Below are 17,437 nucleotides of genomic sequence, written 5' to 3'. Positions count from 1 at the left end.
GTTCTTTTTACCATAAGTGTTGAAGGGGCATTTGAAGGGAGACAGTGACTTACAGTAATGAGCTTATAATGACATTAATGGAGCGTTGCTTTGCATAACATGCAGTATTACTGTATTAAAGATTCATATGTTATAAGAGGCTATTAGTGTAGTGTATCCGTGGGTGACAGCAGCACAGTCTTTATGGCGTTTAAGTCCTTGACACAACATCTAAACCAGCGCCTGTGCCGGCTGTGTCTCAAGACAAATGACGAAATAGTGGCGAAAATGTATTTGATTACATTTTAGCTTCCCGTAACACATTACGCTCCACCCCAGAAAGCGCTGGTCACACCCACAAATATAAAGCACCGAGGGAGGTGAAAAGAAAAAAAAGAGTAACGACACAGACTGGCATGGGGCAAGGGAATGACACCTAACGGACACACCAGGACAGGGACTACAATATTTCTACTGCCCACATTGGTTGTCTTCACCCAGCAGCTTCCCTAAAACAGGAGGAGCACCACAATCAGCTTTGAGTGAGTTACTGTCTACTAATATTAAGAGCGATTGGTCATTTGATGAAATAAGTCTTATAATAACTTACGAGTATTGTAAATCTCAGCGGATATCCGCAGTCTACTGCAGGTAGACTGCAGTAGACTAAAAAAGACGACAAATATTATAATACCATTATAATAAATAAATGTTATAGCGTAGCTGTGATAGAGACCTACTGTCAGTATAACATTTTTAGCATTAACCGTATTTATCTAGTCCTAAAACCGTCGTAGCACAGCACTAAAATATCCTTCAGATATCATATTATAACACATAGAGTGCAATTTTGCTGTCGTACAATCATTGAATGTGTATAAAGGAGTTGTTTTTCTAGAATTGCTATAATATAGGGATAGCATCCATACTGAATACAGTTTATAGTCTTAATTGGCCCCTTGTGTATATATTGATCGCATGCGCCCTGTTATTGCAATATTATACTGAATCTGCTTTCACCGACACTGCAACTGTTCAAAGAAAAGTGTAGATGACAGTGAAATTGAATGAAAATTAACTCCATTTCCTGGTACTGTATGGAAAACCGTGAAGTCATGCGTTCATCAGGAAAAAGCAACACTGTAACAACTCTTTCATAATGCAAACACAATGCTGTTCTAGTATATCACCAAAGTTGTACATAAACTCCACTTTTTAAACTATTATTAAATCTCCCTGTTTTGTGTGTAGGCTTTGTGCCTTCATAATCCTTGTACTCAAGCTCACACTCATTGATTTTTCATCAAAGATCAATTAGTGTGTAGGCTTTGTACTTTGAGGACTGTCTTGATTATTTGGCTCATCTGAAATGACACACGTCTTGTATATTAAATGACGACTACTGTATTTCAGCATAAAAACATACACGTGTATAAAGATTGTTAAAAAGTTCAGGGTTCAACAAATAAGCAGTCAGTGAGAAAACAGGCAAATAGTGCTCACTGGTTTAGAGAAAAAAATATTTTGCAGCTGTAATGTTAAAGGTCATTTATTATGCAAAATTGGCTTTTTTATTTCTTAGATACATAAATATGTGTTCAGTTTGAGAAAAGACCCTCCCCTCCCCTTTTCTCTCTCTCCATGTGTTGGTAGGTTTTTCAACAATGTGAGGGTCCAAAGAGCTCTGATTACAATAGCAACACCGCCTTGCTGAGCATCCCCAAACACATTTCATTTTAAATGAAGGAATTTTAAAGGTGCAATGTGTAAAAATTGGCCACCTCCCTCCTACCCCACCCTTCCTCCCATTATCACTCACTTAATACAGCGTAAAGCTTATTCTTTACAGTGAATCTGTGTTATGACATCCTCTCAATATCGAAATGCTACGAGACATTAGAGCCAAAGTAAATTACCAAAGAGCTCATTGTATCATGGAGCTGAAATGACCAACTGTCTCCCTGGCCCACGGCTGCTACAGTCACTGCAGCAGCTGCGTCTAACAATGTTGGCACACCTTTCCAAATAGGCGTTATTTGGATAAACTGACCACATATTGGGAATCTAAATGGTTACTTTCTTGCCTGAAAAAAATATTAAAACTTAATAAAGTGACATATTGACTCCTAGAGTAAAAATTACAGCAGCTTTCAGCCTGGCTGCCATTGCTGCCAGTGGCCCTGGGCAGCGCCACTTCTTCTTCCTGTCATGTTGGACCTAGGGCAGACTGGATGCTACAGTGACTCACTATCGCCCCTGAGGTACAAAGTGGTATTATGAGCAGGACGGGCTGGGGCTAGGTGGTTAGCATGCTAACTTCAGTCTTATCTTATGTCTTTGACATAATGCCAAAACTGTTGACTGAATTTTTCAGATTCAGTTGATAATTGAAGTTGATTTTTGAATGTTTTAAACAAAAATCCTGGCCAAATCTTACACACTGCTCCTTTAAGGGACAAAGATTTATACAATAATTTAGAACATCAGACTCTGACTCTGGTAATTTGTTATTAATATTATGAAGATCAGTTGGGCAAACAGGCTATGCCATGATGGACAAAAGAAGTTAAGTCTAAATCCAAAACCCTGAAAGGGCAATCTTGGTAACATTCTATAATACAGCTACTACACTACTACAGTGTAGTGTGTCGTATGCATCTGTGCATGTAAAATACTTACCAGTTCCTACTCGTACTTACAGTGCTGCTTGAAAGTTTGTGAACCCTTAAGAATTTTCCCTATTTCTGCATAAATATGACCTAAAACATGATAACATTTCCATGCAAATCCTAAAACTATATAAAGGGACATCAATTAAACAAATGAGACAAAAACCTTACACTTGTTGATTTATTTATTGAGGAAAATGATCCAATGTTACATATTTGTGTGTGGCAAAAGTATGTGAGCCTCTTGGATTATCAATTCATTTGAAGGGGAAATTAGAGTCTGGTGTTACAATCAATGGGATGACAATCAAGTGTGAATCTTGAAGGCCCTGCTTCATTTAAAGAAGAGAAATCTGGGTATACACTATCAAAGTCTGAGCTTCACAACACAGGTTTGTGGAAGTGTGTCATGGCTCAAATGAAGGATATTTCTGAGGACCTTAGCAGAAGAGCTGCTGATACTCACCAGGCTGGAAAGGGTTACAAAACCATTTCTTAAGAGTTTGGACTCCACCAGTTTCCTGTCAGGCTGATCGTATACAAATAGAAGACATCCATCCATCCAGAAGACATCTCCAAAAAGAACATTGCTGCTGTCTAGGTTTGCTTAAGACTGCATGGATAAGCCAGAAGGCGATTAGAAAAATCTTGCGTGGACTGATGCGTTATGTTTGGTGATAAGCATTCCAGCATAAGAACCTTAACCCATCTGTGAAACATGGTGGTGGTAGTATCATGATTTGGGCTGCTTTGCTGTCTCTGGACCAGGATAGCTTGCAATCATTGAAGGAGCTATGAGTTCTGAGTTGTACCAGCAAATTCTATAGGAAAATGTCAAGGTATCTGTGAACTGAAGCTCAACAGAAAGTGGGTCATGCAGTAAGACAACGACCCTAAACACACAAGTCGCTCTACCAAAGAATGGTTAGAGAGATGTTTTGGAGTGGCCGAGTCAAAGTCAAAGTCCAAGTCAAAGACCTGAATCCTATAGAAATGCTGTGCAAGGACCTAAAGGGCGCAGTTCATGCAAAGAAGCCCACCAACATTCCTGAGTTGAGACTGTTCTGTAAGGAGGATGATGTGCCGGGCTGATAAACAGTTACTGGAGACACTTGGTTGAAGTTATTGCTGCAAAAGGGGGTCACACCAATTACTGAAAGCAAGGGTTCACATACTTTTGCCTCACACAAATATGTAAGATTGGATAACTTTCTACAATACATAAATGAAAAAGTTTCGTGTTTTTGTCTCATTTGTTTAATTGGGTACCCTTTATCTAGTTTTAGGACTTGCGCAAAAATCTGATCATGTTTTAGGTCGTATTTATGCAGAAATAGAGAAAATTCTAAAGGTTTCACAAACTTTCAAGCAGCACTGTAAATGTAGTTACAGTAGATGAAAACAAGACAACAAGGAACAAGGGAGTAACAATTGGGGATTTAGAGTGTAATGCTCTTACATTTACCATGTAATTTCACAGAATTTACTGTGTAAATTCCTCATATCAATCAGTATATACATATATGGAAAAAGTGCATTTAAACAAATGCTTTTGCCCTTTGCTCATGGCAGTTGTGACAATCATTTTTTGCACATGTGGGTTTGGCTTTTCACATTTAGAGGAGCATGTGTTCCAAGTTAAAAAGGGGCACATGGAACAAGATTTTAAAACACTATACACCAACATAATTTACAGAATAACCTGTTGACTTATAGCAATCCATATTCAAACAGAATGTAATATGGAATCCTACAACAAACCACATCATAATATATCATAGTCCCCCACCCGATTAAATTGGAGGGGGGGAGTCATGATTCACTCTCTATTGTGTGTGTGTTTTGTTGGCACCTATTAAACATCTAAAGGCAACATTCTCTGCTGGCTGGACAAGGCACATCTTCATCATAAACTGTGAGGACCAAGGTTTCGTTATTGTAAGAGTTACTGAATGGCTTCAAGTATTTGGTCTGAAGGACTCAATTTGTAATGTCTGACTGTCAGAGGCCAAGCAGTAAGGCTGAAGAGCACCATATGTGTAAAGCAAAAAAAATAGTAATTTAAATCTAGAGAAAAGTATTTCAAAAACTAGGGCCCTTTAATTCAAATTGAGATCAACTAAACAAACAGCAACCTAAACAAAACTCAACATAACTTCTTAATGACAGAATGTTAACCAAAATGTGTGCACTCACATTAGCAAACAAACTGTCAATAATAAAATGTGTGTGCTGTATGAAAACAAAAGACTATGTGTACTGTCATTACTTGTGAAATGTTTGTATCTTAACAACTACAAACACTTGGTGTTCACATGTGGTGCGGCCACCACATTGATTGAATGGCCTATAAAACAATTTGCCTTCAAAAACAAAAACCCATGGTGGTGAAAAGGCTGCTCCTTTAAAGACATTTAGCGTATACATATTGTTTCTAAACAAAGAATATGCTTTTGATATGACAATCTCCCTGATCCAGAGCATAACATGTAGCCCGACAAATCCTATAATTACAAAGACATTTTAAAAAACAAGGCATACAACAACTTGGACAGAAAGGGGAGAATCTTTAAAGACTATAAAATATGGCTAAGAATAATGGAGAGGCAGAGTTGAAAAGTAGTGCAAGAGACAGTTAGACAAAAAGAGACATGAACAAATTCAAAGCAGACTACATGAATTGCTGCTCTAGTAAATATTTTTTAAAGGCACAATCTGAAACAAAAGGGCACCCCCACTGACAAAAGTCAAAGCACAAGATTAAATTAAATTATAATTAATTATGAAATGGCAGCCATGTGCTGCTTGCGCCTAATTTGTGCAGTTTCCTCTAAGACTTTATATCTGTGTTGTTTGGTCTGTCTCTTGCACAAGTCCATGCAAGTCCTTTTATGGCAGTTTTCAATCTTGTGCTTTGACGTTTGTTGTTTGGGGAGCAGCCTTTTCACCACTTAGGGGTTTTTATCTTTGAAAGCAAATAGTTTTATATGCCATTCAGTCAAACATTACAAACTGAGTCTTTCAAACAAAACACTTGAAGCCTTGCAATTAATTTACCCTTACAATAACAAAACCTCGGTCGTCACAGTTTGTGATGATGTTGTCTTTAGCTGTGTGATGTTTAATAGGTGCCAAGAGAACACACACATATACATAGAGAATAACAGGTTATGCTGTAAATTATGTTGATGTATGGTGTTTTAATCTTCAAGCACCTGCCCCTCTAAAGGTCTCTGCACAGCCCTAGCAAGGAGTGTTCAGTTTACTAGTCAATAGGGAAAGTCAAAACCACAAGATAAGCAGGGTTCAGGAAGTGCATCACTGTGAAACAAAACATACATGCTTGTTGCATGTTTCATTTCTCTATAAAGCGGAAAACTTGCTGACCGCTTGTATTATAGAAGCACGTATCTGTGTAGCAGTATTCAGTTTGACTTGTGAGTTGACCTTATTTGACCTTATTTGAATTCAGTAACATGACACGTCAAAAATATTTTTTTCCCATGATTCAACTCCCTCAGGGCCACAGCAAGCCATAATGTAGATATCACCCCTCATTAATAATACAGCAAAGCAACCTAGCGACCTCACTCTAGTTATTTTCAGCCATGACAGACTGAAATATCACAACAACTGTGGAGGTTGGCATTGAGTGAAATGTCTCAACAACTAATGGAGGGATTGCCATGAAATTTGGCACAGATATCCACGGTGCCCAGAGGATGAATCCCAATGACTATAGTGATCTGACTTTTCAACTAGAGCCACCAGCAGGTCAATTTTTCAGTTATCCAGTGAAATATATCAAAGTCTACAAGATGGATTGGCACAAATATTGATAGACATTAATTGTCAAAGCCTATTAATTGTGATGGTTCCCTAACTTTTACTCTAGCATCACTCTGACATCCACTGTTTTGCTTTTTAGTGAAATGTCTCAAAAATTAAGGGATGAATTACGATGAAATTTGGTACAAACATTCATATTCCCATCAGGAATATGAATGTTTGGTGATCCTCTGATTCTTCATCTTGCACCATCGACCGGTCAAAATTTTATTTGTCCAATAATTTGGTTGATCACCAAATACCTGCAAAACTAATAACATTTCCATCAGCCCCAGCTGTACTTCGTTCTTGGTACTTGTTTTGCTTTTTTCTGCCTTAATTTTAAAATAGTTTAAACATCAGAATCAACCTTAAAAGCCCCACACAGATCCAACACTTGCAATAAATCCTACTGTATTGCATGTATATAAATAGAAGTGGACAAAATATTAGACACACCTTTTAATACAATGCAGTCTGACTTCAGTGTCGATCAGCACCGCTCTGACAATTAAAAGTGAACATTATAAGCTTCATAGCGAAAATATTTTTTGCATGGATCTACATGACCACAGCACACAAGGCCAAATGTTATGATTTGTAATGTGGACCCAAACACACACACAAAGTAGGATTGAGATGAACGAAAAGGATTTATTGGCAGGGTAGTGGGGAATGGAGGTGGAATGAGTGGGGAGGAAGCTGGCTCAAGCAGATAGATGGATGGTGGTGATGAATGAGGGAGAATGGCGTGGGCTGGCAGAAGGTGGCAGGTGGTAAGTGGGTTGGAGAGCACACAGGCAGGGAGGCAGGCAGATGAGTTGTGATCCTGGAGGAATTCAGCACTAGGAAATAATCACTATAAAGCAGGAGCAGCCGGAAGCATTAACTGCCACTGTGGCTGAAAGAATGATCTGGCAAAGAGTGGCTGAAGAGCTGGAGTAAATATGCTGCAGGATGATGCGCTTGATGGAAGGCAGGTGTGTGCAATGAGCATGAAACCAGAAGCCGGGAGAGTCCAGGAAGGAGCGCCACACAGACAAGGGAACACAATGAAACATAAGGGAAACACAGGGAGGCACAGCTGTAGCTGCGACATCAAATCCACATCGCGAACAAGAAAACAGGCGCTGGCAAAACATCGCACACAAATAAAAGTAAAACTTTTTTATTAAAATATCACAAATTTGCCTCAGGGCTTTACAATCTGTACAGCAGTGCTTGATCACTCAATAAACACATTGATTAGGTTTTGAAACAATGTAATCAAATAATAAAATGAGAAGTACACACAAGTGTGGACCTAGGCAGCATGAGATGACAAAGTGGCATAAACAGGAAGGAGCTAAGATTAAAATAGACACAGCATGAACGTGTTTTGAACTGGTGTAATAACAAACTAACACTGAGCACTTAGTTTAAGAACACCATTTGTAACATGTATAATATTTTATATAATATAATATAATATAATATTATATTATATTATATTATATTATATTATATTATATTATATTATATTATATTATATTATTGTTGTATGTTTTTTGTTTTGTTTTTTGATGCAAATTAGCTTCAAGCTAACTCTGGTGCAGTGCATCTTTAATGTTTCAAACTGCACACTGTCCTATTCAGTAAATAAATAAATATATCCAAATGATAACCACTATTTACATCTCTCACACCATACATCATGGAAGGATTCCACTATTATATTTCACTGATCACATTCACACCTGTTAAGGATATTGCAATAATGATAAATCTCTGCCTTAACCATCAGTGTGCTTTGTTCCTCAAATGTCTAATGTCTTTGACTGTGACTCTTAATTCTGCTTCAGGTTGGGAATCCATCTCGTCTGTGGCTGAATGGAAATGGCAATTCAATTCAAAGGGAAGTTCCTCCTCCTCCTCACTGCTACCTTTATCTTCATCATTGCCATCACTATGAGAACACCCAGAATCAACAAGTCTGTCCCAAAGCCACATGGACCTCCAAGCACATGCTCCTTAAACATCTCTGAGCAAACCATCACCCCCCTCACCAACACCAAGCACTTGCTGGTGTCAGCCTACATGGACCAGAGAGTGAATGGTTTGGATATACGCATCATTGGCATATTCAGGAGAGACTCCGTCCAACCCCTTCACTGTTTTTTCTGCTGTGCAGGCCATTTATCAAGAAAAACAACTCCAGCAACAATTTTACAACACTCAGATCACTTTGGTTTTCCCTTCGTCACTACAGATGTCATGTGTCAGATTCCTCAAAACTGCAAAGCTACATATGTCACTCTTCTGCCTCAGCCAGACCAAGTGTTTGTACCTGACCAGATCTGGCTCCCCATAAGAAACCAGAGGACCGATGAGAAGGAAGAGAAAGAGTTGCAGTTTAACTTCACAGTCTGTATCTCCAACCTGTTTGGAGACTATAACAATGTGCTTCAATTTGCACAGACCCTGGAGATGTACAGGTCAGCACAGCAACAACACAATTTCTTACAACTTCTAGTGGTATCTAGCCATCCAGATCTTTAATGTGATTTAGAAATATCCATCTACCCATGAAGGTTTCGCCTTTCCCTCATCTCTCAAAACCTACCGTGAGTTGCTCAGATCAATGAAAAAGTATATTTAAACAGCTGAAATCCTTCCATAATAAGTGTCCCTGTTGGATAATCCCCAGACCTTACTGTGAATACTTTTCATTGGAACTATTTTATACTAAATGAATAGAACCTATGAAACTGTTGACAGTGAGGACTGTGGATTATCCAGGGTAATGGGGACACTGTTTCTCGAAAGAGATGTTACTGTTGATTTTTAGCAGTCCACCACTTTGGTCTAGACTGAAATAGCTCAACAATTATTGAAAGGATTGCCATGAAATCTTGGTTTATGGTTTGCGGATAATGAATCTTACTGACTTTGATGATCCCTTGACTTTTCCTCTAGCACCACCACGGTCCTAGGGTCACAATTATGGTTTTGAATGAAATGGATTGACTTGGCATAATCAGTTATTGCAGGATTAAATGTAATAATAAAAAGCTGTGAGCAGTACAAAGAAAAAATCATTCACCTCCACTTTATTGGAATGGCGGCAGAAATCTCAGATGAATATCACAAATCCTGGGCAGTGGAAACATGAAACCGATACTGTCTACAAGGCTAGATAACACTAGAGCTACATATGAAAATATGTTTCTTTCATTTGTGATTTGGATGAACCAACCGTTTAATATTTTCCTCACCCCTCCCCAGGCTGCTTGGTGTGGACAGAGTGGTTATCTATAACACTAGCTGCGGCCCAGACCTTAATCGCCTGTTGCAGAGTTACAGCCAGGAGGGTTTTGTGGAGGTGGTTCCTTGGCCCATCAACAAGCATCTGAATCCATCTCGTGGCTGGCTCTTCTCAGAGCACGGAGGAGACTTACACTACTTTGGCCAGCTGACAACGCTTAATGAGTGCATTTACAGATCAATGGACCGGTCAAGCTACGTACTGTTGAACGACATTGATGAGATAATAATGCCATACCAACACAACAGCCTAATGCCGCTGATAAACATGCTTGAACAGCAGCATCCAAATGTAAGTATTTTGGGTGTGCATTTGACACATGTTACATCAATATCCAAACTTTAGGTTCACATTTGATATTCATTAATATTTATATTCTCTTTCCATCTTCCATGCTGTATCCATATTCTCCAGACAGGGGTGTTCCTCATTGAAAACCATATCTTTCCCAAGCACCATTTCGAGCCAAGTAGGAAGTTTGACCTGCCTCAGTGGAAAGGGGTGATGGGAATTAATATTCTGGAGCACATCTACAGGGAGGAGCCCCAAAGAAATATATATCACCCACATAAGATGATAGTTCAGCCAAGGTACTAAGGAGAGTCACAACATCAGCTCAGAAATGTGCTTCTCTGATTATGGTCTAGCAGTCATGGATAAATTTGCATTAACAAATATTATCTAAAATAGGCTGTTCAATGAATGACTGGCATTCCTATCGTAAACCGGACAGGAATAAGTATAGAAAAACATGATCAATCTGGAAATGCTGAATTTCTGTTACATTATCAGTTTCTGAATACAAAAATTTACCACAGGTGCACTGATTAAATCAAAGGGAATCCCCTTGTTGTCACTAAAGGAAAACCCTACTAAGACGTTTTCAACCAGGCCATTTTTAAGGCACTAGATCAACAAATCAAACTTAATTGTCTGGATAAGCCCCCAATTTGTCATGTCTTGTCATGTCAAAAAATTGTGCTTAATTCATTTAGGTATGTCTCTGTGCTTCACAGGTTGGTGGAGCAGACCTCTGTGCATGAAGTGCTCAAGAATTTTGGAAAGCAGTACAAGGTTCCACCAGAAGTGTGTCGGATCGTTCACGTCCGTGTGGCTCTGCAGGGGTCGTTAAAAATGGAGCAGCTCTATGAAGACAAAAGACTGTGGGACTTCCACGAAAAACTGATTCCCAATGTGGACAAGGCATTAAAAAGAGTAGGGCTACTGAACTCAGAGAGGCAGAGCTGATGTTCGATGACAGACATTCAGAATGACACATTGATGATGATGAATGAGCACCCTCAACAGCAGGAACATTTAATAACATCCTGCTAAAATCTTGGCAGGAGACATCAATGCTATTGTTTTTTGAAATGTCTTCTTTTGCACCTGAGGGCAACCACTGCCATATGGTTTTTGCTGCCGCTGCTGATGCTAAGAACTACACTGTTGAATGCTGCTCAGTTGCCAACATGAAGAGTGCTAAACTTTTGATGAACTGTAGCGATATTGAGTGGTATATGGGGTTGTAACCAGTTGCAACCCCCTCTGCCTGCATCTTTTCTTTGAAGTTGTTATTTTGAATATTGAAACTAACAATATCACACCTCCACACCCTCTCACACTCAAAGAGTATGCTCTCCCCAGCTAACAGTTTCACTCATATAGAGGGCATTGTCAGTGGAAGCCTCCACAATAATTTCCTCCCGCATGCCAAACACTCTACATTTATCATATTTTATTGTGAATTAAACAAGACTAGAGCTGAAAACTCAAAGCTGCTGCACCACCAGTTCTGTGAGCGCAGCGCGGGACAACAAAATGCCATTGGGGAGTTGTCCACTGCAGTTGTCTATTTTTGATCAAAAATTTGAAAAAATAATAAGTAAGATTATGTTTTGAAAGCAGCAGATCAACCAACAATTAATTCATTTTTGCCTTGTAGATACAGGCACAAGTGAAATAGTTAAAGTCCATGTAAAGGAAAATCAGAGATTTCTTTATAAACACATTATACATGTTAGAAAATAATTGCTGAGAGCGTGAAGAGACTGTCAACTATGTAGTACTGAATTATGGATTTAGAGCGTTAAACTGTCTTTCACCATCTCTGTGTTCAGGATTTTTCAGGTGGGCTTGAAATGGTGGCTCAATGATGTAGATGGGTCACTAATGTAACCCCTACCCCACTACATAAACACCAAAGCGCACATACTCATAGTTACTGTTTTTACATCGAGTGATTTTACAAACTGTCACCAGATACACCTGGGATTCACTTCAGATAATCGCTGTTGCGGGTAAATAGGGCCATAGGGTTTCGGCTGCCGCCCGCCACTTTGGCTTCAGCACTGGCTATGCAGCTGGGAGGTCCCCGACCAGAGGGAGAGCATTTGCTGGGCAGCACTTAACCAAAAAGCACAGCGTTAGAATCTTTTGCTCCAATGGTGACAGCCACAATGAAGCCACTATAAGCAGTATTCTCTACTCTGAAACATCCCCAGCGTTTCAAAGTAGAGAATACTGCTTATTTTTCCATGATCTTGAAACCTAGTTTTATATACTTGGTCATTTTTTATTATTTATTCAAATTTGGCTGGGTGGTTAATTACACATTTTTGGGTGGTCAGAACACATATTTATTTTTGGTTTACATGGACTTTAAAACTACAGTGAAAAGCAAGCACTAAAGTACAAAACAGTTTTCTCTGGAAAAAAAAATGTAGCGACGCTGGAAATAGGACAGCAGCGTGAAGTGTCGCGGGGCAGCACATCGACATGCTCCAGTGTGGGAGTTGTACATAGAAAATAATAGGGATGGCTGTTTTGATATGCACTGTTTGGCAGCGGCATGTTTTGGCCTTAAGAGTCTACAGCCATGATAGTGTCTCTATGACCCACTAAAATAAAATAAGTAAATTTATTTAAATTTGCAGTTCATGTTGTGATTTATTTATAATTTTTTTGAGTATATGGTTGGTATTTAAATTTCTGAAACTGATGAGCCGACACTCACAGTGTTCCAGTACAGTATGAATATGAACAACTGACTGCAACAGTACAAATGCCTTCCAGGAGAGAAAACATGCGCTAATATCCTCATATTTAAACAATATCCTGAGTGACTCACTATGACTGAGTAGTTGCTGTAGTTTCAATACAAGAGGCTTGCGGCATTACACCAACATTAAGGACATAAAGGAAGCAACCATGGTTCTGGTGAAAAGATTACTGTTGCAAACATTAAAGCCATTATGTATAGAAGTTCTTTGTAATCTTAAATTATTCTGATAGCAGGACAACAAGTTTTTTGTTTTAGAGACAAATGAAACTGTGTCGGTGAAAATTGGTGCAGTGTTTGAATTGCTTTCAGCTCCATTCATCTCAGAAGATCTGCCTTTTTTATGGCACAATTACTTGCTTTGTCTTTGTTCAGTTACTAACCTCTGCTGTCATGTGTGTTCTCCAGGGTGTTTGGGTTTAAAGAGCCCCCAGGGTGTCCGATCACCAATTAAAAGATACCGGAACGAACCAAGTGATAAAATAGTGAGGGATGTGATTTGGCATACGTTTTGCATATTTTTCTTTTGTACTTGGGGGCAATGTAACAAGCTGTACATCATCTTATCACCTTGCTGCTGTGCCATCTGAGCTTAGCTGCAGTTTAGAAACAGTTCTGCTAAACTGGAACTAGCTGAGTTTTAAAATGCAGCTGCGTCACTCAGATGAATCTGACTGAACAAGTCATGTACCTCACTTACTTTAATTACTGACAAACTGACAACATGACCTCATCGCTGGTGCATTGATTAATACTTAGTTGCTACAAACCTCTTCAGTTTTGTCAGATAATTATCAACCCCCTTTCTAGCATCAAAACTGAACTGAGGCAGATGTGATACCTTTTTAAATGTAATCACACAATTACATTAGTTTGACACAATGAATCCACTAACTCCTGAGGAAAATATCTGGCTCTTTGGCTGCTAAATGCTACAGTGTGTACACCAGCTAGTTTCTAACTTTGCCTGAAAGGCTGAAAGGCACTCTGTAGCGATGAGGGGAATTGCAGAGTCAGATGATAATTCTTCCTGGGTTTGTCACGAGCAACTCAATCTGATACATTCTTCATATAAAAGTAATGATTAGATCAGCTTTAAAGGTGTAATATGTAAGAATCAGAAATTCCTTCTCATTAATGACAATGGTGGCTGTCAAGTAAGCTGCAGTCAGCATCCTGTTGCTGGCCCTTGTGTATGTGCTTGGCTGCTTGCCCTCCGTCAGAGCGAGCAGCAGCTAAAACCACAATAGCACAATATATTTCTCATGCTTTGCAGTAATGTTAGCTTACTTGGACTCTGTGTTGTGGTGGGTGCCGATCATTGTTAGCAGTGGTGCACCCTGTTGGCACTGTAGGGGGGCACGAGAGAGGCAAGGCACTTTGCAGTGTGCAGAAACGGCAAATCCTTTGGATTTCCTGGCAAAACTATCCCGTGTCCTTTACATAGAAATCTGTCCACAGACTGTTATAGGCAACCAAGAAAGTTGGGGAAGATCTCATTTTATTATTTCTTCACATTCTCTTGATAATTTTAGTTAATTTTTGAATGTTTTGAACTAAAATTCTTACATAATTCTACATATTGCACCTTTAAAGCCTATTGTAGAATTGGGAAATGTGTCACTTTGGCGCCCCAAGTGGTAGTATAAAAAAAAAAAATACAGTGGCAGACAGCAATAGTAGTGGCAGACAACGAGTAGTAGGGCAAATGTGGTCATTTCTGCCATGCTTTTCCATTATATTTTACAAACAGAAATATCAGATGTATGCCATTGGAAAGGGTCACAGCTTCAGATGTACATCATTTAAAAGGTGACAGCAGGATAAATGTATAAAGTCTTCCCTGATGTAAACAAAGAAAGTAAAACTAAAATTCTGTTATGTTATGTTATTGGGTTTTGTTGTAGTTGAGATACATCCGCTTGACCAATCACAAGCGACGGCTGCCCTGTGAGCACCCTGGACTACATTCCGGGTACTTCCTGAAACTTATTATTTAGTAATAAACTCAGAACTTAGAAATTTAGTGCCACCTCCTGAAAGGTGCTGAAATTTAGCTCTTGACACTTGTCTCAAAAGCGGGCAGAGGACAGTGGAAACAAAAGCAGAACCAGACAAATTCAGTTATGGGTCAGTAAGTCCCAGTAATGGAAAAACACCATTGGAAAAATGGACTAAAAGCAATCAACTGCACTACTTTTCACCAAGAGGGTAATTTTTTTTCCTACAAACAAAAACAATATATCATCAGAATAATTTAAAAGATGTTATAATGACATAAAAAAGCCTACACATAGTGGCTTCTTTAAAGGCTGCTTGCATTGCTGTGACTGACAGAAACTATTTGTTTCCAAGTTTACAGATTTTCACGTCTACTTGGTTTAATAACTTTGGGAAAGAGGTGAATAAGAAAAATGTTTAATTCATGAAGGAGAGTGTTAATCGTTTATTTAAATTGCAGATTTTAGCTAGTTTAGGTCTCCCTCTGTGCCAACAGCTGCATGTACAGCATGTATTATGTTTTGTTTTGTTTTTTTGACTACCAGACATGGCACAAGTGTAACTGGGAAGGCCATGAAAAATCATGAAAACTTCCATGTGATTTCTTATCAGTCTGTAGGTACGGTATGTTTACCCAAATCAACCAATAGATCATTGTTCCTGTTAGGGGTTGATCAGTGCAGATAACTGTGGAATTTTTGTTTGCAGTCAGATGGTGGATGACGTAATGAGTTACAATGACCTCAGGGAATGTTTTTGTTCATTCGTTTCTTAAATGTAATAACTGATTTTTACCTAATGGGTAATATATTGCTGCAGTGTGAGTGTGAGTCAATCATTTCCCTTGTCAAGAATGAATGAAATGCTTTTCAGTGAGAACTGGTAAAATTAAAGGGAACATTGTGTAAACTCAAAAAAGGTTTTTTTTTGTGTTCAGCCTCACTTCTCTGTTCATGGGTGTTTTTTAAGAGAGGTTTCATTTAACATCAACCTCAACCACACAACTAAGGCTGTGCTTATTGGATTAAATAATACAATGAAAGACGGCACAGACAACTAAAATGCAGGGTTTCCTCTACAGCATGTGGATGGATCAATTTACTCCACATTTATCTGACAGCTATAGTTACCAGTTACTCTACAAATTAAGAATTTACATAGAAAACATGATTAGCTTGTAAAATATGGTGCATTGTTATAGATTCAAATACCCAACAGTTGTCAAGCAGTTAAGCTTTTGAAATGAACAATATTTGCATATTCATAGATTCTGGATTTTTCAATGAGGGAGAAGGAGGGGGATGTCATTTTAATCATGTTAACTAGGTAATTAGGGGTTTTTTGGGGTTTTTTTTTTTTTTTTGTGGGACAGTTATTATAACTCCGTGAATGCGCCAGACGTCGGGTGAACATTCCTTTGGAAGCCCAATATTCAAACATGATGTTTTGACCTGTCACTAGGCCTTGCAGTGGGTATCAGACTGTGCCATGATAAATCTACCATGCCTCATGATTACAAGCAACACCATTCTCTTGCCCTGACATAATTTATCTTTAAGGTGCCTTTAAATCCTACTCTCACTCAAGCATAGAGCGGATGGCAGCCTGACCCGGCCTTTTATCTACACTGTATCTGCTTTGGCTAGACAGCGGCTAGCCCCACTGGAGTGATAGGCAGTATCATCATAATGCCACATCCTGCTCAGTAGCTTCATCCTAACTTACATATCAGACACAAATTATTATTTGTAGAGTATTTTAAATATATGAAAATATGTTTGGAAGGGATCTTTGAGTAAAGGATCTGAATACATTATTTTTATATATATATACAGTATACTGTATATCTCCAGCAATTGAACCGCCACTTTACATGCATATTCATTTTCTCTTTTAACTACCAAGCAGCAGGAAACAGGGCTGCAGACCCATCTTTTTGACAGATCTATTCTAGAGCCTCTCTGTCCCTTGGTGATTTCATGGTTTGCTGCTACAGGGTGTTGTTTCCTGGCAACACTGGAAATGTTATTGTCTCAGTGTGCTGTGGAACTAAACAACAGTATTTCAGCTGACGGGAGCAGTAACACGAAAATGACCTTGTACAGTTAGGAAGCATCTGCTCGTAAAAGGAAAAGTGCTTGCTCATTGAGAGGAAGGGTGGTGACGTTGATGATAACATGGATTATTTATATAAGAATTCTTGATAAAGACTGTTTAAGCTGTGCCAAAATGTTGTGAGATATTTTACAAGGTTATATTTTATCACTTTACTGTAAATAATACAAGCTGAGTGCATGTTAGCTTTTTCCCCATTTGTTGTTTTTTGTGTGACTGGTGATGTCAGCCAAAAAACGAGTGTGTGTGGTGCATATTACACACTACGGAAAAAGAGCACGTAACGAATCTTCTTTGCTTAGTGGCTCAGTAAAACAGAGATGACAGATTTCTTCCATGGTATTCATGGTGTTCTCGGAAAAGCCCATAATGTCATTCAATGAACAGCAACGTTCTGAAGATATTTCCAGGGACCTCAAATAACCTGTTATGTGACAGTAAATCTCATTGGTTGACCTATATTTGAGGGAACATATCACC

General features: G+C 38.8%; 1 protein-coding gene across 1 annotated transcript; it reads left to right on the top strand.

Moving 5' to 3' along the window:
- Window positions 1-390: 390 nt before the first annotated feature.
- Window positions 391-15,730, top strand: LOC121913947. The gene is made up of 5 exons (XM_042436807.1): window positions 391-521; window positions 8,318-8,950; window positions 9,741-10,071; window positions 10,195-10,370; window positions 10,797-15,730. Exons 2-5 carry the CDS (start codon window positions 8,346-8,348, stop codon window positions 11,026-11,028), a joined length of 1,344 nt encoding a protein of 447 aa, XP_042292741.1. The 5' UTR covers window positions 391-521; window positions 8,318-8,345; the 3' UTR covers window positions 11,029-15,730.
- The last annotated feature ends 1,707 nt before the right edge of the window (window positions 15,731-17,437 follow it).

The sequence above is a fragment of the Thunnus maccoyii genome, chromosome 16, assembly GCF_910596095.1.
Source record: "Thunnus maccoyii chromosome 16, fThuMac1.1, whole genome shotgun sequence".
Classification (NCBI taxonomy): domain Eukaryota; kingdom Metazoa; phylum Chordata; class Actinopteri; order Scombriformes; family Scombridae; genus Thunnus; species Thunnus maccoyii.
Note: the sequence above shows the minus strand (reverse complement) of the source record. Positions and strands in the feature narration are given on the sequence as shown.